This window comes from Amblyraja radiata, chromosome 18 (assembly GCF_010909765.2).
Source record: "Amblyraja radiata isolate CabotCenter1 chromosome 18, sAmbRad1.1.pri, whole genome shotgun sequence".
NCBI classification, from domain to species: domain Eukaryota; kingdom Metazoa; phylum Chordata; class Chondrichthyes; order Rajiformes; family Rajidae; genus Amblyraja; species Amblyraja radiata.
In genome coordinates this window covers 22,362,739-22,385,448 of record NC_045973.1, presented here as the reverse complement: position 1 = coordinate 22,385,448, position 22,710 = coordinate 22,362,739, and the positions used below count along the sequence as shown (strand labels likewise).

The 22,710-nt window shown below is 41.8% G+C and overlaps 1 protein-coding gene across 1 annotated transcript in view; it reads right to left on the bottom strand.

Moving 5' to 3' along the window:
- Positions 1-758: 758 nt before the first annotated feature.
- LOC116983185 (helicase ARIP4-like) overlaps positions 759-22,710 on the bottom strand; it is a 31,741-nt gene continuing 9,789 nt past the window's right edge. The window contains exons 5-13 of the mRNA XM_033036810.1: positions 21,047-21,162; positions 19,225-19,324; positions 15,946-16,151; positions 14,280-14,455; positions 13,651-13,847; positions 11,512-11,705; positions 9,346-9,435; positions 7,693-7,785; positions 759-6,658 (exon numbers count right to left, since the gene is read on the bottom strand). Coding sequence (XP_032892701.1) covers positions 5,664-6,658; positions 7,693-7,785; positions 9,346-9,435; positions 11,512-11,705; positions 13,651-13,847; positions 14,280-14,455; positions 15,946-16,151; positions 19,225-19,324; positions 21,047-21,162 — 2,167 coding nt within the window. The 3' untranslated portion in view covers positions 759-5,663. The remainder of the gene's footprint in view (positions 6,659-7,692; positions 7,786-9,345; positions 9,436-11,511; positions 11,706-13,650; positions 13,848-14,279; positions 14,456-15,945; positions 16,152-19,224; positions 19,325-21,046; positions 21,163-22,710) is intronic.

Sequence of the window (22,710 nt, the reverse complement as noted above, 5' to 3'; positions counted from 1 at the left end):
ACATATGTGCACACTGCAGTAAAGGATTAAATATTTAGACACCATGAACTTACAAGGCTGAAACCTCCTGCATTTGTTTGGCGAAATGGCTAACTTCTAAAGAGAGGAAAAGACAAGATGCACCAAGGCAGTGAAAATTAATTTGAAGAGTTCCTAATGAAAATATTTCTGATAATGCAAAGAACCCACATAGGTGGGGTGTATGTTTGCATTTCCACTCTCTGATCCAAGGTGTACTTTCGTAGAGGAAATTCCAAGAACCACCAAGGCAGAGTTGAGGTCAGATGGAGTTACAATAAATAATATTTATCTATTTACAATAAGCATCCAAAAGATGCTTCTTAAAGAGAACTCCAGAACTTACAGCCCAAATAACTGAAGACATCAGTTACCAATGTAGGATGAAGGAAGTCAAGAATGTGTGAGGTCAGAAATCAAACAGGACAGAGATCAAAGGGGTTGAGGGCTTGAGTAGTAAAGCCAGGGAGGAACCTGAACACAGTGATGAGTTTTAAAATTTTGGCATTATCTGACTGGAGCTAATGCATACCATGGGACTATGGGTAATAGGGCACGGATGCAGGTACCAGAGGCTCGATTAAATTCAGTTTAGGGTCTTCAAGAACCACCAGACCAGGTCATCTTTAAATTAAAACAAAGAGTTACATTTTTGCTGGCACTGGATGACTGAAGAATTTGCTATATTTTAACGTCAGATCTTGCTGCTGCACAAAATTATCAATGGCCCAAGATACAGATATTGAAAACTGGTTGTTTATTTTATACGCACACTATAAAGTCGAGGCTACAAGCAGAAATTTCCTGACAAAATAAGTGGTGTGTTTATCATAAATTATGCAGCAAAGTACACAACTTACTTCAGGAACATTCTCACACAGACACTTAGGTAAAAGACATATCTACTAAAACACAAAATGCTCTAGACTTTATTTCATTTTCAAAATAAAAAAAACAGAACAAGAGGTCCATTAGGCAGTTTACAGATTGGTAACACTGAATTACAAAAAATGGTTTCTTTTTATAAACAACAAATTTATTTTCTGTATGGGGGAAGGGAGGGAGAAGTTGGCAGAAGAGATGGGGTAAAGAATGAATAAACTTGCAGTTTTGTCTCCTGGTATGGGGCAAAATCACAAGGGCACCCTTTACAGGTCTGCCTGATGCAGCAACAGTACCATTTCCATTGCACTTGTCACAGCATAAGAGATCTTTTCTATTTTGTACCCGTTGCACATATCCAGACAGCAGTTTTCAGAACGGTGGTTAGCAGCATAGACTCCCTTCATTCCTACTGGTAACAATCTCTGGGGTTTGAATACAATGCAGTCAAGCCCATTTCTACATTTAATAAAGGAAGGAAAGAAACTGGCAGGATCTTGTCCACACCAGCGGCAGAAGACAGCACACCGCTTTTCAAGTAGTTGCAATACACTCAACCATTTATCAATGAAAGCAATGGAAGCACTGAACAGTACAGACTGGGAGGAAAGAATACAGACAGACACACTGAAGATGGTGGCATGTTACCATTTCCCTGCTGCCCCATCTAAAAGTGCAAGGAAATCATGATATTTACACAGTGCCATCTGTCTGATGTTCACTTTGGGGCAGGATTTGCATTGCACTGAGCTCAATAAACATCTCTGTGAATAAATTTGCAACACAAAACCTGGAGGTGAATTAGAGTCTGGAAAGGGAACCTGATGGCATCCAGGAGCTGTAGATGTAATCTGTCTAATAATATAATGAATCCGTACGATTAAAGGCCAACCTCCACTCTTCCTGGTAACTGGATTCAAAACTGTTAAAGATGTAGAATGTAGCTATTACTAAGGACAGCCAGCTATTTTTTTTAAAGCACAGGACTGTGCAAGCACGTACACTTTCACAGAAAAGACAAGGCTCTTGTGAAGTCACACATACTTTTAGATTCAACAACAATCCACCCACACTTCATCCAAATTTACCTCCTGACCATTTCACCATGCAAGTTATTAGAACTCATCAGATCGACTTGACTAGAACAAAGGGATAAAAATAATATGAATAATGGCAGTGTATGATCAGAAACAGAAGGTCTCATCATTAATATGCAGCATTATTTGATGTTCCATACATACATAAATTTACTCCCACTGTCACAGAATGCAGTCAATAGATTTGAGAATCTTTACAAATGAATAGTCTGGCTCCTCAAAAGTTTCCAGTTTAAAGTAATACTCAATGCGCTGGGTGCTACAATGGAAGCTTAGTCAGAACCAAATCTCCAAGGTTCTCATGGTCACTACAGCCTACCAGCAAATCCAGACAATTATTCAGCTATCAGGTTAAACACAAAATAGTCCAAGTTACGAGAATGACAAGATCACAGTGATGCACTTTCACCCACTCTCTTGCCAACACTTCCATTTCACGTCTTACATTAACACAGGACACAATAGTTAAAGGGATGTTATAAAGAAAATAAAGTCTTTCAAGTCTTTGGAAAGTTGATAACCACTATCGCAGGCTGACAGATGGTGGTGCCTTGATTGGAGTTTATTAAAGGCCGCTCACTAATATTTTTTGTGATATGCTTGAACAAAAAAAAAGTAAGAAATCAAAACTTGCATAGCTAATGTTTCTAAGGCTTCTATCAATTAATCTTGTTTATTTCATATGGCAATACATGCTAGATAGGTGTCTGGGGATTGAAAGGAAATCAATAAAGACAAAAATAAATACTTATTTGAAGTTAGATTCAGTGCAGGTCAGAATGACATACCAATTAATCAAACCACATTCTAGCAATTTCCAGCTAAACTATTTTGATTTATGTTTAAGAAATGAAACAGACGTATGCTGAAGTCAGCCTGAGTGTTCTCGCCTGCTCACAATCAGAAAGTGAACCAAGGGTTTTCATAGATGTCACCAATCCCATTAAAGACTGTGGTTCCGAGAGGAAAGAGGAGGGGACTGTGATGGGGAAATTAGAGGGAGGAGGAAGATTATTGCAGAAACTAAAATACCTGGGGCAGAATTGGTGCACGGCTGGTATTTCCAAAATGATGCAATTCATTTTGGTTTTAATGACAGTGTGAAAACTGACTTCCAGAAGCAGACGGTCAAGGTTAGCATCATGGCAGCAGGAACACTTCGTGTTAAACTGAAAGCAAACTTCCTGGCTGCTTAACAGGGGATTGAATAGTGCTGGTTCACATCAAGGCCACTTGTCTCAGGCTTCACAATACTGCACACTCAGAGGAAACCTGCATCTCAGTCAGTGTAAGGATTTAGCTCATTGCCTCAGACCAACCTATTTAGATTAATGTTTTTTTAAGTTAGTTCAAGTTATATTTCTCAGAGATTCTGGGTGCCTTTCAATTGATTAACACAAAGTTTAGTGCTACATTTCATGGTCAAATATTTTTCCAATGTTCATCAATGACTGCCAACTGGTTAAATAATTGGGTGTTGTTTGTCCGTATGGTCTATACTTCAGAGTGCGAATTAGTGTCTTTGGAAAACAGGAATGGGGAGGTAGGAGGGAGAATTATTTCAATGAAGGATTTGTAATGGATAGGATACTTAATTATTTTTTTTAGTGTTAAAATAGGGTGTCCATTGAAGTGAGACGCAGTTTGAAGCTGGGCTAAAACAAGGCTAAACTGGGCTAAAAAGGGGACACTGCTTGCAGCTATTTGTCCCCTCCGGTGACTACACAATGCCAACTACAGCTGTGCAATACTCCTGTGGCATCCTTATGAACTTTTCTGAGAACTGGTCAAAGGTGCCACCTGCATCATAAGGAGAACAAGCTCTGACTTACAGCTGACTGGCAAGGTGACTTCAGGTAAAAATGCAACAGCATATATCAGATCAGTGACCCACAATCAATTGCATTAATGCAATGCAGAGTCATTAATCTAAGGACGGAAAGATGCTTCACCACACTTAACTAAAAATGTACAAAACATTTGAGATAAATTGTTGGAAAATCACCTCCTCCATGTCTTGAAATGGGTCAAGACTGATGACAGATGGTTCTAACACTCATCTGTTGTGCCTTGTTTAACCCTTGGAGCCAGAATATTTTTGGTCTGACTACATTGGTCCAAATGTCAGCTGAACTTTGGTCAGAATTATCATCCCCGTTTTCTTTTCCCTCCAAGACATATGAATTTAGTTACACTTGTGATAATAAATACCCAAGTCCATAAATAAGTTAAAGGTGTAATTTACTTTCAAGGAAAAAAAGCAATAATAATGCTGCCGTTAAATTTTAAACCAAACCTTAACCTGGAAATTCTTCTAAAAGTTGTCTGGTTTAATATTTTTATATCTCAGAAAGTCTGAACTTGACCTGAATGAAGTAATTCACTGCAGACTTCCAGCTGGCACAGTTTGTGTGTTCTTCCAGCTGGATGATTCGACCACTGTAATGTGCCCAGGCTAATAAACAAAATATTCTGCATAAAACGTCACTTTAACACAAGGTACTTCCCACTTTGCATCCATGGAAGAACTTTGCCAAACACTTAACAGCATCACACAAACCCAATCCGAGAAAAGAACATTTTATGAATTCCAAATTTAACAGTTCATGTGGGGACAAGAATTGTGTTTCATGGTAACTCTTAGAACTTAAATGAGAATCTGTAATCAAACTTAGGGTCACCTGCCATATTTATGGAACAGTAAAAGATTCCTCCACAGGCACTCAAGTTAATGGCGGAAGCGAACATTCAGTGAGATGGTCCTCTCTCAGCTTAATTTCCCACCCTTCAAGTTTTCTCCCTGTCCTGTTTCACACAAATTCAATTCTTGAGTGGCTCAGAGGTGGGAATATGAGACAAGAAGCCATTTTTTTGTTCTTCTTTCAAATCCAAGGAGTCAAAACAACTGTTGGATATCATTTTGCCCTGCAGATTGGGCACAAAGCCTGCTGGCTTCTAGTGTGTGGCTCAGGACTGCACTGCCTGATGCATTCCTCTGTTAAGCCCACCGAGGGCTGGTATCTGGTCAGTTTTTCAAACAAATTCTATCCAGTCAGAGCTTGCTAGCTCACCATCTCCCCAAGCTTTTCATCCATGGAACTCTGCTCTGTATCATGACCTGAGCAAAATAAATCTTTCAATTCTGCAGTATCATTCCAACTTAATACTGATGCAATGCTCCCTCCTGTTACCTGCTCATTGAAAATATCAAGCACTGTTTGTTCTGCTCACAAGCTGTTATCAAAGCTTTTCCTGAAACACAAACGTATCTACAAATGTGTTAGCATCAAATTTACATGACACATTCAGACATATAGATGTAAAAGTCCCTTTTTAAGATACACTCCCCCTTTAAACAAGTTATTGTCATATTGCTCTTTAAACAAATGTGCCCACCACTCAAACAGAAACAACTGCACCTCTCTGTTGAAACCAGATTTCTGTTAAATTCTCAATTGTAGGCAAAAGCATCTTCCAGGCAAGAAAACTAAAAAAAAAATTCAGCTGAAAGTTTTATTTTAAAAAACTTGGCCAATAATTTAAAAAAAACTTTAAAAAAGGCAACATTTACAATGGTGGTCGGCCATAAAATTTGGGAAAGTGACACGTTTCTTTATTTAATCATTTAAAAAGATTTGGATAACAGCCTTGTCCCTTGTGGGTTGGTCAGCCCAAGTTACTGCTTGTGACCTCGATGACATCGTCATCCGAGTTGCCAGTGGCATCCAACCCCAGAGGCAAGTCCAACTGGGGAACTGTGGTGCCAAGGAGCTCCTGAGCAGAGTATCCGGAAGACGAGGATGACGACGATGATGGCACAAAGACTCTGCTGGGTTGGTCCGCGTTGGCCGGCAGACTGTTGGTGAGTAGGGGCACTGGATATGGAGCGAACATGCGAGGCTCACTGAGCGGAGAGTGGGCAAAGTGGTGAGGCAGGCCGGGAAGCAGGCCCGTGGACACTGCCGAGGTGGGGTTGAGCATGAAGGGCACCGAAGCTCCGGTCGCTGAGGTAGGGACGGCACGGCCAGCCGAGCTAGCAGCAAGACGCGGGTCAGTAGTCATGGGGTACATCAGCCGCGTGTCCCCCAGCAAACTGGGCAGGGTGTAGTAGGGGCTCCCTGTGCCGTACAAGGGGTTCAAGAGAGTCGGACAATTAGCGGCCAACCCGGGAATCTCGGGGCTGAGGCCGATAGATGACAGGTTAAAGCCGGCGGGGAGCGAATAACTCTGCATCGGCATCGAGTGTCTTTGCTTCCGGGCGTGATCCTCCAACGAAGGCGAGGAAGACTTCCGCTTGCCGCCCCTGCCGTTCATCCCAAATGCACTGGAGGTCCAGTCAGCATAGATGCTCGCCGAGGGCAGGTTCAAGGAGGCCGTGCAGGCCGATGCTGGGCTGCTGACCCCCATGAGCTGGTCCGATGGCTGGGCCTGCCTCAGCTTGCCATGATCCCCCTGCGTGTTGGTGACGATACCAGGCCGGTCTCCAGACTCTCTGGCTGCAGCCGCCTCGGCGTAGCGCTGGAGCTCACTTATTATCTCCGGGCTGTCCGGGGAAAGAGGCCGTGCTATTTCATCTGGAGACAAGCCCTTCTGTGACTGATCCGGTGAGCTGGAGCTGTGACCTTTGATGGCTGCTACATTGAGGGCTGCTCCCTGCGAGCCTGGAAAAAATCAAAACAGAATTGGACATTCAGCTGGAACTGGATTCAGCCTCAACCTAGTCCTTTGCTGACTTTATTGACCGGACAATGTTCCTTTTTGGCAACTTCTCTGGGCAGGATGTTCTTTGTAGATCAATCCTCATTAATCTCAATTTACTTCCTCTCTACCCATCTTTATCCCGACCCTTCCCCTGCCCCCCAACCCATCACTCACACACACATTTCAATGTAGTGAAGTCTTGCTTATAAATCTCTACATTTTCTTACTCAACAAAGAGCATGAAAATATGGAGGTGAAAGGATAGTTAATGAACTATCCTTTCACCTCCATATTTTCATGCTCTTTGTTTCCAACAACCACCTATATTTTGTAGAAACTTGCTATGTCGAAGATACTTTATTATATTACAGCAACTGCACTTTAAAAATTCTTAATTGAATGAAAAGTATCTAGGAATGTCTTGTGTAGCTATTTTTTTTAAAATAGTTTCAGGACAATTTCTCATTTCACCTTCAAAAGTTTCCTAAAACCTGCATTTGTAGCCATCTCCTGCATGTTAGGTATGCAGTACCTTAAAACATTTTCCAATTAAGATGCTGCTTCACTTCAACTTGTCTGCTATGCAATGGCCGGTGCCCCTCTGAATGCCTGGTTGTAATACTATCCTCAACATTTTCCTTCTTCCTACTAGTCCTGAGCAATGGAGCTCAACTCAGGTATCCCATCTCCTTAAATTATACTCTCATTCAAAATCAAAGCTCATTAATGATGACATTTAGCTATTCTTCCTAATTTGGGTGGTAGTGAACAAACTCTGAACTTGAGCAACATTGCTTCTAATTCAACCATTTTGCAGAGCTAAGTTACACAAATCAAACCCCACCATTGAAAGAAATGTACACATTTGCCTCCACAGCAGCTAAATCTTAAACTCATTGCAGCACCAGGTGAGGCGCGCATATATCCATTTCTTCTCTGCTCAGGAAGCTGTTGGGTAGTTTACCGAGGAACAGATGAATCCAGAGATTCTCACCTGATGCCACTGCATAATTTCCCTCGGCCACTTTAGGTTTATTGCCCATGCGGACGGCAAATATCCTTCCATCACATGTGCGGATGTACATCCCTAAAAGAAATAAAGGCACAAGGTATTTTAATAAGCAAACAAAAGTGTCTCAAAATTCTTTTCAGCATATCATTTTTTTGGATACTTTGTTTTGCTTCTGTGAAGTGAAGCAAAATCAATGAATACGTTAACATGACTTAATACGTAGCCCTAAAATTGCACCTCTCGCCATTCATGGACTCAAGTAACCTCCTATTCTGTGCACATCTGGGATTCCCTTCACTTTGTATAATTATAGATCACAATTCTGAATTCGGAAGGTTGTAAGAGGCAAGTTCACAAAATCTAGGCTGGCACTCCAACGGTTAAAAGGCAGTGCTTTATTGGAAATGGTGTCATGGATGTGATGACACCATCTTCAGGCCGCATTGTATTATTTTAAAAATATGTGTACTTTCTCATTTCATTAACTTGAAGATCTTATCTTTCAGTACAGATAAGCAGTCAGGTTTCCCACATTCGACAGTAACATCGTCTCATAACAATTCATTTTGCGCTGTTACTTTGACCTCCAAAGAACTGCAAGGAATTGTAATTGGAAATAATTGTCACCCTGCCCTCCAATCTTCAGGTGAAAGGATCCTATTTGAAACTACAGTGTGCCTTCACTTTGCAGCTAAAACCACTAATTCAATGTACCTTGATTGGAAGTGTTGTAATACTCACAAGCGACACCCTAACAAGCTAATAGTTTGGATTACATTCTCAACAAAATCCTCAAACATGCTTTAAAACATTCATAATATTGACGTTTTGAGAAACTGATAAAACAGAGATGGTATCATTAAATCAATGGGAAGCCTTTGAACACATGTCATATTGGTGGTGGAGGCTCCAATATTTGTCTTGTGCAAGTGGTCGGGCAGGGCAAGATTTACTTGTTATTATGGGTTACTTGGAGGCAGAAAATCAACTGCTACTCCCATATATTGACTGGAATGAATAATGGAAAGGGAAAGGCTAGTCCTGCAGTGGACAGTGACAGACAGGTGGCAGAGAGAGAGTTACCACAATGTTTGTGTCTATTCTGGTGTATTTGTATAAATGGACACCCAATGCAATTCCAATAAGCATGCAACTAGCAGAAAAATAATACATTCAATAAATGTGGCCTTTTGGTTTCAAAGAATGTAGGAAAATCTCAATTAAATTACTTCAAGACGTTCCTATTTATTCTAAAGCCAATGGTACTACAACGAAAGAAAAAGCAAACTCCATAAGCAATAATATGACAAATACCTAATAATTTACTTTTATGATTATCTGAGAGATAAATAATAACTAGGATACAGGGGATAATGTCACTGCTCCACACTGAAGTTGCATCATGGGATTTTTACGTCACCTCAGTGAGATGATGCTGCCTCTGTTTAATGTCTTGTGAGAAGGACACAACCCAGCAAGTGACCCACTTCCAAAGTGATACATTATTCTGTTTGGATATGACTCCAACCTGCAACTTGGTTCCTGAGAAGCTTGACTGAAAAGCCATAATGAGGAGGAAAGATTATAGGTTAGAAAGGTGCAAAGACAGATTACTTCCACAGTGAGAAAAACTACCTTTGGTTCCCCTGATTACATGGATGCTTTCACCAGCATTAATTCTTGCTTGGACATCAGTTGATGTATTTGTTCCAGGAATAATGATATCTGTAAAGGAAAGGAAGAAAATCACTAACAAAGAAAATTAATATATTATAGGTGTGGCCATTTGGCTCACTATATCTACATCAATATAAATAGTGTTGTGGAATCTCACTTTTGAAAGCCCTACCACTACAGATTGGAATCTCTATGTACATATTCAAGCGCTGTTTAAATCTGCTTCTAACGTTCAGGTAGATAGTTCTGGCCCCCAACACCCTCACAACAAAATAAAAACCTCTCCTGCCCTCTACTACCAACTACACTTTTTTACCTAGTATTTATACATTTGGAACTCCCATACCACCAGCAAAAAATTCGAAGAATATTAAGTGATCTCACAATATACTTTCAAAACTCAAAATAAGTGTGGATGTACATTTTTACACAAAGGCAGTGCAATTATTGGTCCATTAGCAGCACCATCCACTAATAATTTAGCACTTCATGTGATGGCGAGTACATTTGTGTTATTTTTGCTTTAGTCCACATTAATACTGTTTAGCCCCAATATACAAATTTACAGTGTAAAGTCTTGTTATTTAAAAACAAAGATCATATATAGTTTGACAATTTATTTAAAAAGCATTAAGAAATGTCTCACTTGTATCCATCTATCATCTGTCAGGCTTTATCCCGCCCACCTCTTTTCAGCTTTATCCTCCCTACTAGTCAGTTTGCAGAAGAGGCCCGACCCAAAACGTTGTCTGTCCATTCTCTCCACAGATGCTGCCTGTCCCACCGAGTTAATCCAGCACTTTGTGTTTTGCTCAGGAGGTGACATTTAATTTGCAAATGTATTTAAATACAAAGATATAACATATATTTGGGAAATTATTTACAGGTTTATGCAGAGGACATTAGTGAGTATTTTTTTGAGTAATTCAAATGCAAACAGCAAACCCAATTCCCCATGGACGGCAAAGAGTTGAGACTATACTGCTAATTGAATCAATTCTTCCTGCGTTTAACCCTCCTCAGGAAAACACGTCCCTCCTTCTTTATCCAGGCACTTAAATTTTAAATAACTCAATCCACCTTTTCTGTCCCAAGAAGGTTATCCAAGCATATCCAAAGGTTCTCATGGCTATAATTTTCTAATTTTGCCAACATTTGCATAGATTCCCGCCGAGTCCTCTCATTTGAGGAGAACTGTATGCCCTACTCAAGTTGTAGGTTATCTAGTGTTTATGAACAGTTCCATCCTAATTTATTTGCTCATATTACAGGCCTTAGTTACCAAAACATTTTTAACACCTAATTGTGCTGTCCTGCAACCTTTAAAGATGCATGGATATATACTTTAAGATCCATCTATTCATCCACACCATTGGATATTCTCCCATTTAACATACATTCCCATTGCATGTTACACTTCCCACCTTCTTCTACCGGACCATCTTAATCTTTTTGTAGTCCAAAACATTCCTCCTCAATCAGTCTGCATGCCTTTTTATCACGTACCTTACATTTTGGTCTAAATCATTAACATATAGACAAATATTACGAAAAACAAAGGATTGAGTGTCGATCCATACACCAATTGTTAGAATGTGCTTGGGATGAGCTCAAGTAACACATCTGTTATAAAATAAAAGACCTGCATTCTTTTGGGGCATCTTAAAGTACTTTACGGTCAATTAAATATTATGGAAGTGCTTGTAACATAGGAAATGCAATTTACACACAGCACGGTTCCCCAAAGAGAAACAAGTGAATGGCTTTGACTGAGGAATAGATGTTGGCAATGACTAAGACAATAATTTCCCCAACCTTCTTCTAAATAACTGCGGCATCTCTTATATCACATAAACGTAAATGAATGAACAGATGAGGCCCCAATTTAATCTGAAATCAACAATGCAAAACCTGCTCACTGTTGCACGGTAGCATCTGTCTAGGCTGTGCACATGTTTCTGGGACTTGAAACACAGGTTCTTATTCAATATCTTCTGAATTGATCGATGGCTGATACCTATTGATTGGCAGTAGTGGAAGGAAGAACTTCGCCCCACGCCCCACCTATTTTCAGAATACTACTCTTTGAATGGTCATCACCTTTACATGGTCCACAATGCCTACCTGTGGTAGTGACAATTTTCTGCACCACAACACCAGCTCGTTGGAGGTGCCCAACGGAAAATACAGGACCAAATCCTGTACTAGGAATTCCCATTCCACTTGGAACCTGCCTTGGCATCATGGGAATCGGTGTTGACTGTACTGGCCGAACACTAGCCACAGGCTTCTCGTCTAATCCCTTGATTGCGCCTCTCCTGCAGGAAAGAACCGTAACATCAATTCACAAAGCAAGACACTCCACAGGTTCAGGGAACCAAATGCTCAAGTAGCTTTGAAGGTTCATTTAAAATTGATTTCACAAACTGCAAGGAATATTTATCATTCAGGTGACATTTCAAATAGGCGACATTTCAAATAGGCATCAACAATATGGGGATTTCAGTAAAATGAAATTCCATCATCTCCTTCATAATATGCTTCCATGTGTTAACTCAATTCCAAGCTGATGCTTTGGAAATGGAGGAAGAGGAAGTGGCACTTTCAACATAGAGTAGGGAACAGGAAGATTCCAAATCCTAATCCAAAAGCTATGATTGATCTGTTCCTAGTTATATTCTGCCCCAATTATCATCCATAAATGGCATTGGAAATAGGTTATACCTATTGATGAAATGCCTAATTTGTTCAACCCTGCGGCCACAAGGCTTCCCGACGTGCCGTGTGGCCAGAAGGCTTCCGAACAGGCCACGGAGGCCTTTATCAAGGCGGCGCAGTCTCGATGCCTACCAAATCGCCGCGTAGAAGCCCAGGTTAGAACCCGGCTGGGGTCTCGCGGGTCTATCGGAGGAGCTTCGCCTCGCGGGCCGGAGCCCGGGCCGGCAGAGCGGTGGACGGAGCCCGTGGCTGGGGCCTGGGTTGGCACCACGGAGGCCTCAGGAGAGGACTTGGCAGCGTTGTAATTCATTTCACTGCACCTTTGGGTGCATGTGACGAATAAAATTGACTTTGACTTTGAGGGGTAGGTGCGGCAGCCAATGATGGCGCCGACCGACGGAAGAGACGGACACGTGATGATGGGTGAATGAGAGCGTGGGGGGACCGCTGTGGGGGGGGGGAACAACAGTGAACAATACGCGCGGGCAGGAAAGGAACAAAGGGCAAAGGGGGCCTGGCTTGGGGGAACCGATGTGGGGGGGCTGTGAGAATAGGAGGAGCCGGTGTGCTCTGTAACTATGTCAGCGCCGTAGGTGACTGCTATTTGTATACATGGGGTATGCAAGCAAAGCCTAGTCACTTTAAGTTCTATGGATATTAACCTCAATTGACTCAAAAGCAATTAGGATGTTGGAAGCCTGCAATTAAAACAATAAAGTATTCCATTCCATTCAGATAAAGAAAAAGGGGCTCCAGCATGACATCAGTGGAGTAGCCACAATAGTTAGGCATTTCTTACGCATCGCTTGCATAAAGACCTCCATTGTCACTATGGCCAAGCAACCACAGAATGCTTCCAACTTCCTCAAAAGGCCAAGGAAATTTGGACAACACTGTAGTATCCTATCAGAATGTATCGCAATTTGGGTTGGTAACCGCTCTGCCCAAGGCCACATGAAACCGCAGAGATTTATGGACGTATCCCAGTTGATTATGCACACCAGTGTCTCTCCACTCCCCTCCACCCGGGTGACTCCATCTACAGCTCACACTGCACATAAAAGCAACCAACATAATCAGACCACAAACCCTGGCATTCTCTCTTCCCCAATCTTCCATTGCGCAGAGGATAAAAAAAAACTTGAAAGCACATACCAACAGATTCAGGAAACAGCTTCTTCCCTGTGGTTTTCAGACTCTAGAACAAACCTCCTTAGCTTATCTAAGGATACATTCTCGATCTCCCAGTCTACTTGGATGCAGCTCTTGCACTTTTTTCTGCACTTAGTCTGCAGCTGTAACACTAGGTTTTGCACTCTCTTTACTATCTCATTGCGCTACCTATCACACTTATTTCTAGTTTGATTTTTCTCGAGTATAGTATGATTTGCCTGGATAGCAGCCCAAAACGTTTTAAATTGTATCACAGTACAGGTGACCATAATAATAAATCTAACTAAGACTAATCCAAACCAAACCTGCTCACTCAACCACTCATACACTCCTCCTTCCCCACCAACAACAGGTCCACAGGTCGTTACGTACCAATGCCGCTGGCTAAAGATGGGGATATTGGTAAGGCTCTGGTCACTGGTTGGGTAATATTGGGCGTAGGATGGTCTGGTATATGGGACTGATGCTCGTTTCTCATCCTCATAACTCTTCTTCGCAGCCTTCTTTTCCGCCTTGGTCAGCTTGTACTCTTTGCGATCCGTTAGCAGGGACTCATGCTGAAAAGGAGGCTGAGGGAAGAGGCATTAGTTCAGTTTGCAAGAAGAATTACCTTGGTGTCAAGGATCACAGAATAAGCACCATTTAGCTTTGGAGTCAATGCGTCATTGGTTTGATATTGAGCCTCAGAGAGAGGAGTGTGACCCCAGGATAAAAACAGAGCTAAAATAATTATAAATGGATGCTACAATTAGCTATGATCAGGAATTGACAGGCAGCATCAAGACATAGAATATTACACTTTTAACCCATCTTGGCTCAGCGAAGAAACCAATTTCCTTTGCAGAATTAGTGATTGCAACAGAGACCTGTAATTAACCACTTTCATCTTCGTCATTCAATTACATTACCTGAAAACCCATTAACATGTATCACACGAGGTACAAGATGAGCCTGGACTCCTAGCTGGCTGAAGATTATGTATTGAAAACTTAAGCTCGTACCTTGGTGACAAGATATTTATGTTTGGCGCATGCTTTGTGAATCACTTCATCACATAATTTATCTGTCTCAAAGCTTGTATCTCCTGAAACAGGTTCTTCCTCTACAAAATGCAGGAGGGATTCCACTTCCTTCCGGGTGAAATTAAGCATTGGGTTTAGATCATCAATAACACGATCTAGGAGGAAAAGAACAAAAATTCACTTGTGGGTAATTTTTCTTTTTTTTTGTTGATTATATATTAGTGAAGTAATCAGCAACAGCCTGGGTACAGACCAATTCCATTTCCCTTAAGCAAAGGGATTTGGTCTCAATGCTACATTTGATACTGTTCTCTGGATCTAGTGTAATAATTAAGTCAATTTGCAGCAAGTTTCGACAAAGGAGTAGCTGGACTGGTGTCTTAGCACACAAACAGGCCTTTCAGCACACCAAATCCACATTGACAATCAATCACTTATTAATACTAATCCTTCAAAAATAACATTTTATTTTCCTTACATTCCTGTCAACATCTTCCCCCAGACTCTACCACGTGCCCCAATCATTTGGGACAATTTACAGCGGCCAATCAGCCTACTAAACTGCACATGTTTCAGAAGTGTGTGGAAACCAGAGCACCCAGTAACTCTTACGATGACAATGATAACATGCAAATCCACAAACAGCATCCCAGATCGGGATTGAACCTGGGTCTCTGGAGCTGAGTGGTAGCGATTGTATATTGGTCTATATTTATACAGACATATGCTTAGGAAGGGTTTAGAAGGACAATGGGCCAAATGCAGGCAAATGGGACTAGCCCAACATGTTAACATAGACGGCATGTATAAGGTGGAAAGGACCTGCTTCCATGCTGTAAAGCTCCACGACTCGCGGATTACTAGCTGGATCACTGTGCCGTTTCTTGTGAATGCAATTGAAATAAAGGACCATCTCTGGTCTTTGAATAATGCTGTGGGATATTTTATATCCAGCTACGTGGAAGAATGGAGCCTTTGTTTAATGCTTCAACCAAGCAACTAGAAATCATCTTTGAAGATGCTGGGAGCCAAATGATTATTAAAAACAAGAGTGATCACAGATCAACAATGACAATACTTTACAATTTGCTTGTTCCCTGCTTTCTTGTAAATCAATAGGGCTATCTTGGAATCTCAGTCAGAAAGGCTGAGATAGACACAAAGTGCTGGAGTAACTCAGCGGGTCAGGCTGGAGAAAAAGGATGGGTGATAGTTCGGGCCGGGGCGCTTACTTAGAATCTACAAGAGCTTGATGCTGACAGTTGGCATGTTAAACAACAAGTGTTCTGTTCCCAAGCACTTAAACATCTCAACTTGAGTAGAGCAACTTGGAGTAAACAAAACCTAATGGCAGAATTAAATAAAAACCCACTCTGGATTTGACCAGAATCACAACAGCATAGTCATGACCCATTTTCTCCTGATGCATTGTTCCATGCATAATCAGTTGGAGCTCTTCAGTCGAAGCTCTTTAAGATCATACCCACTTTAAGTTCTATTGACACTCAAAAACAATTAGGATGTTGGAAGCCTGCAATTAAATCAATCAACAGCTTTGCCACATCGCAAGAGAATACATTTTGGATCCTCCATCAAAATGTCTGTTGATTTTCTCAAACCCAACAGTGCAACGAAGCACTCTTACCTGACATGCCCTGCTTGGAGATCTGCCGGTCATAGATCTTCTTCTCAAGCGTGTAGTCAGACACCAGCCGATAAATATAACAAGGCTTTCTTTGACCGTAACGGTACACACGACACACGGCCTGAGCATCATGACATGGGTTCCAAGATGCATCAAATACTACTACTCGATTGGCTCCAACCAAGTTGATTCCCAAGCATCCAGCTCTATGAAGAAATGAAACAGAGTTGGTTTCTTCAAATGCCACTGCCGATTTCAGGATAATCACTGAATAGTTGTAGTTGGGGAACACAAGTTTGTGCTGAGAAGCGCAAACTGGGAGGAATTCCACAATGCTGACATAGTAAACCCTCGTTACAACGGACCGTGGGGGTGGGGGGGGAAAGGAGGGGTGCCCATTATTGCTTATTGTCTGCTATAACCGAGTATGGGATTATCATTGTGTACAGTAGAAACAAAGAACTGCAGATCCTACTTGATACACAAAAGTTGGCATGGAGTAACTCAGCCGGTCAGGCAGCATCTTTGGAAAACATGGATAGGTGACCTTTCACGACAGGACCCTTCTTCAGATTAATTCAGTCTGCTGAGTTACTCCAGCACTTTGTGTCTATTCACCTTAACACTAGGGGCCGATGCCACTGGTTTGCACCAGCGAGCCTTTCTTCACCAGTTGCCGCACGGTCCAGTTGACACGGCTGTTGTTGCGGCTCACGTTGTAGCTCCTGGCCGGCAGCGCTTTCTTCGGCCTCCAACAGGACATGCTCTGTCACAGTGGGGCTCCACCCCCTCTTACCAGCTGCTGCTTCTTCATGTCGGCTGTCGCTTTGTCCACTTCCCACTCCACCGCCGCCTCCTCCTCCTCCCATCGCTTTGTCCACTCTGCCGCTGCCTCCTCCAATGCCACCTCCTCCCCCACAGTCACCGGCATCTTCCAAGGTTGAGTATGTCGGCGACTCCGGGGGAGGATGAGAAGGCGGCAGCAGCGGTGAAGGGAGGGAGAGGCCGAGTGGACAATTGACTGGACAAGGAAGCGGTGGTGTCCGTGGGCTTACATTTACTCAGGAACTGCAGTTGCACAAAGTATGGGTGCCTAAGGCTGATTGGAGAGAAAACCAGGAGTATAGTACTTGGGGCATGAACAAGTCCTTAGAAACAGATGCTGCTTGCCAAGAGCCTGGGAAGTGATTGCTTCTTGCTCAAGATTTTACACCTTTGGTCTAGTTTTGATTTATTGTTGTGGTTTGTTATGTTAATTGTTAATCTCAACAACAATTTGTACTGATTGAAACAATCAATGTGCTGTGCACTTAAATGGTGGCTCAGTTTCTGCTTAAATTAAAGCAGCATCTTGAGAATTCACAACACTTGCATGCTTGTCTCAATAGTAATCCATGTTGGCTACTAACAGAGGTGATGAGTTGTCGGCTTGTAATGGGGCAATTGTGGACTCATTGCTGCCCAAATGAAAATAGTAACATGTGGCATTTTAAATTTAACCTTGGCGCTGTCATCACTGACTATGGTTTACATTTTCCATCTCATTGTAACATGCAAAAAAAAAAATCAGGTGCAGATATACTTTTGATTATCAACTTCAAAACATCCAAACCCAGTGATGGGTGATGGTACACATCTCACCAGAGCATGGAAACCAATGAAAGCAAGAGAGATGCCATTAACCTGCAATATACCTATTGGAATTTAATGTTCCTTGTACTGAGAGGAGCTACAGCAGTGTTTAATTTGTGAACAATAATATACAATCCATCCCCAACAACCCTCCACCCATCCCTAAATCACAGGCATTTAATATTTGCTAGGTGATTAAAGATATATCAAGGGGGGGGGGGGGGGGGGGGGGGGGGGGGTTTGAGCAAAAGTCTAAAAGACTGCTCAGTATTGAAGTGGTCATAAAATTCACAATTATCGATTAGATACCTTTGAAAATTTAATTTAAATCAACATATTTACTCACCTCCACATGTGTGGAATAAGGAAATAAAAGAAAACCTTGTTTTGCAAGGGCTCAAGGAAACCAGTCAGGAAACGTGGTGACATTTTAGATTTATCTCATAACTGCAGCAAATACAAATTGGGCAATTCATATTGCCGTGTGCTGATAGGCTGCAGCAATAATCAGAGAGCACATTATGGAAAAAAAAAGCCGCTGTACTTGGTGCTTTTGGAGAAGTTGCATTTCTACTTACAAAATTCTTAAGGGGTTGGACAGGCTAGATGCAGGAAGATTGCTCCCGGTGTTGGGGAAGTCCAGGACAAGGGGTCGCAGCTTAAGGATAAGGGGGAAATCTTTTAAAACCGAGATGAGAAGAACTTTTTTCACACAGAGAGTGGTGAATCTCTGGAACTCCCTGCCACAGAGGGTAGTCGAGGCCAGTTCATTGGCTATATTTAAGAGGGAGTTAGATGTGGCCCTTGTGGCTAAGGGGATCAGAGGGTATGGAGAGAAGGCAGGTACGGGATACTGAGTTGGATGATCAGCCATGATCATATTGAATGGCGGTGCAGGCTCGAAGGGCCGAATGGCCTACTCCTGCACCTAATTTCTATGTTTCTATGTTACTGAGGCACACAATCCGAGGCAGATTTGCAGCAAAAGGAGTCAATTGGCTCAGTGTCCTCCAAAGATGGTACTTTTATTACATCTAAAGCAACAAATTCCAATGTTCATGAACCTACATAAGACACAGCAACAAGCCTGTGGTAATACAACATGGTTATCACCATGGTGCTGGGTTCTGTTCAGACATTGTTCATGCTTACATACCAGGGAGTTCCAAATTAGGGAGGAAATAGCTGCACTTTCATAGCTCTACTGGAAGATTATGTATGGTTCAAGCACTATATCTAAATGTGGTGGGCCAGGGAGAGCCAGCATTGACAGTTCCAAGAGAGAAAAATTAGCATTCAGGAGGGAAGATATTGATTGTATGATAAGGTGGGTTTGATTCATGAAAGGGATGCTTTGATGTGCTATATGGGAGTAAACATGCATCTTTTAAGAAGTGGGTGAGAGGGGAAAAGAAAAAGTGCACCAAAGTTTTGTGGGTAGAAGATCTTGCTAAGGTCTGTAAATAAGCAATTAAGCTTTCAGCAGCATGCAAAATGAGGCAGGTGAATCTGGGAAGGTGGAGGAGGTTGGAAGGATGTGGAATTTAACAGTCTGAAAATGCAAACCAATAAAAGCCCAGCTCCCAAATTATGTAGTGAGAGAAGGACCCCGAAAGGTCTGTTTCCATGATCTATAACTATGCTTACCGAGTTGACAGCAGGAAAAGACAGGCTTTGATGTTGCGCGGATCATTGAACTGGTTGATCAGACGTTCTCGCTCCGAAACTGAGGTGCTTCCATCCAGCCCTGCAACAGCCGAGAAGTATTTCATAAAACACGCGTTTAAATATATATACAATAAACAAAATATTTTAAAACTGGTGCTGAGGTGATTGCATTAATTTGTGACTCATTATCATATAAAGAGCAGGCCCCAGCAGAGTTATTTACTCTCTGAGAATCTCTGGCGAACACAGGATATGAATGGGGATTTTAGCACGGGGGACAATACATTGGTAAAAGTTATAGAACCTTCCAGCACAGATCAAGACCATACAGCTGATCATGGATCTTTTCTATTAAAAATTATACAATCCTTAGGTCCTGACCCTATTGTTCTTTACCTTGGTCCTCTTCAAATAATAATCCCTTTATATTAAAATTTATTAAGAAATCTGATCGTGTCACCATTTCATACTCTACATACTGGTTAATAAGTCATTCCATAAAATATATTCTCAACACCCTGGCAGTCCCATTGTTAAATGCCTTCAATCTGTCATACCTATAAAATCTGTAGTCATTAGCTAGCTTGGAGCTTGGGAACTATTTTTCGTCAGTAACACCGACTTGAACAGTGTGGGCAACCTCCCAAGAAGAGAAGGCAAGTAGTTTAATTTAGATTGCAATGCACTTTGAATAACAAGTTTACTTAAGGGTTTCAGAAAGGAACCTCTCAGTTTTTCCTAATCTGAGGTACACAAAAATGCTGGAGAAACTCAGCGGGTGCAGCAGCATCTATGGAATGAAGGAAATAGGCAACGTTTCGGGCCGAAACCCTTCTTCGGGTTTCGGCCCGAAACATTGCCCATTTTCTTCGCTCCATAGATGCTGCTGCACCCGCTGAGTTTCTCCAGCATTTTTGTGTACCTTCGATTTTCCCGCATCTGCAGTTCCTTCTTAAACACTTTTCCTAATCTGATAAGTGTTTATATTTGGCCATTTTTTGAGTTTGCATCACTATGTACTGAAGGACATTGTTCAAATTTGCCTTGTATTTCCTTTTACATGGACACATCATGTTGGAAGATCTATGAGATTATAAGCAAAAATCACATATGAATACATGGCATACAAATGAAGGAAATCTATAGAATTATTTTACTCGCCCCTAATATAGCTTTTGATTCTTTACGAAGTACTCAATAGAGGTTGGTTGTTCACAAATGACAACAATGCATTAAGCTAACATTGTGCGACAGGATGGAATCACAATAATTGCAGGCTGAACATTGAATTATAATGCAAATTTCTGCAACAATTTGATTTTTTAAATGACTCCTGGTTAGGAGCGATGGTATTTGTAAAATAAATTATGTTAGATCAAACTCGTCACTATGAGTATACAAAGTACTGGATATGTCAGTGGGTTTGCCAGCCTCACTGGGGTACATGGTGAGGCAATGTTTCGGGACGGACCCTTCTCTGGACATGTTCTCCGGGGATGCTGCCTGACCCGCTGAGATACCCCAATACGGTGTCCGTTATTGTAAAACAGCATCTGCAGTTCCTTGTTTCTACATAGTCACTATCAGAAATCTCTAAAAGCAGCTACGAGGAAGATGGCTGACTAAATAACTATCTATAGATATGCAATTTTATCCACCAGATGGCACTGTTGCATTTAAAAAAAATACTTTCCTACAGAAAGTGAAACATCTCATTGTTTTATATCAACTTAAATCTTTGTTCCTCTCTAATAATAAAGCAGACCAACACACACTGCTGTACAGCTTCTCCCATGCTTACGATAGTAGTTCACATTCCGGATCCAAGGTTGTGGGGGCTCTTCGGAGCCAATTTTTGCTGGCATCTGTTTCTTTCCAAGAAATTCTTCAATTGCAGAGAGTGTGGAAAGGCTCTGGCTGTAACAAGGAGACAAGAACAATTTTTTAAAAATCAGAAAAAAGTGAACACCTGTGGAAACTGAAACTGAAAAGCATAATTTGTATTATGAAAAGGTCTTGTGCTAAAGATAGACAATAGGTGCAGGAGTAGGCCATTCTGCCCTTCGAGCCAGCACCGCCATTCAATGTGATCATGGTTGATCAACCCCAATCAGTACCCCGTTCCTGCCTTCTCCCCATATCCCCTGACTCCGCTATTTTCAAGAGCCCTATCTAGCTCTCTCTTGAAAGCATCCAGAGAACCTGTCTCCACCACCCTCTGAGGCAGATAATTCCACAGACTCACCACTCTCTGTGAGAAAAAGTGTTTCCTCGTCTCTGTTCTAAATGGCTTACTCCTTATTCTTAAACTGTGGCCCCTGGTTCTGGACTCCCCCAACATCGAGAACATGTTTCCTGCCTCTAGCGTGTCCAAGCCCTTAACAATCTTATATGTTTCAATGAGATATCCTCTCATCCTTCTAAATTCTAGAGTGTTACAAGCCCAGTTGCTCCATTCTCTCAGCATATGACAGTCCCGCTATCCCGAGAATTAACCTACGCTGCACTCCCTCAATAGCAAGAATTACCATCCTCAAATTAGGGGACCGAAACTGCAATTAGGGGACCAAAACTAGGGGACCAAAGATTCAAGGAAGTATACCGCAACAGGGGGAGGAAATTAAAGCTATCCAAAAAGCAAAATACTGCAATTTTGGAGATCTGAAAACCCCTCAGAAAATCTTAGAATTACTCAGCAAGTCTGTCAACATCTGTGGTGAGGGAAAAAGGGTTAATGTTTCAGGTGAGTGACCTTTCCTTCTCCATAAATGCCGCTTGACCTGCTGAGCATTTCTGCTTTATTTGGGAAATTTAATTCTGTTCCTACGCCAGTACCACATTTTGTTTTATAGTGGCAAATTAATGGCTAAGAAACACACCCAACTTACAGTCACCTGTATCATTAATGATTAAGAAAGAAATGCAGATGCTGGAAAAATCGAAGGTAGACAAAGAAGCTGGTGAAACTCAGCGGGTGAGGCAGCATCTATGGAGCAAAGGAATAGGGTCGAGACCTTTCTTCAGACTTCAGTCCACTAGACATTAACATTATTTCTTGCAGCACACACGCTAGGTTACAACTGTCAACTAATGCAGAAGATTTATTTCTCTTCTTTCTCCTCCAGTCTTCTCAGATCATTCGACCGGTTTGGAAGTGGGTCTGAGAATAGCCCATTGCAATGGTGTAAATCAGCATCATTGAAGGTTTAGTAACATGTCTGCCATCAGAGACTACATTCCACTCATGTTAAATTATCAGATCTCAACACTGGGAACAGCAGGCTGTAAACAGCCCCTGCAAGTGGGATAACAGGGAAAGAGAAACAACATGAATACATCAATGCTTCACATGGTCATATAGTAACAGATGCTGGAAAGTGTGTATGCAATGCTGATAGGCGAGGGCTATGTTAGACAAGGCTCTGATTTTCCCCATTCATCCTAACCTATGTAAACAGTCTACTA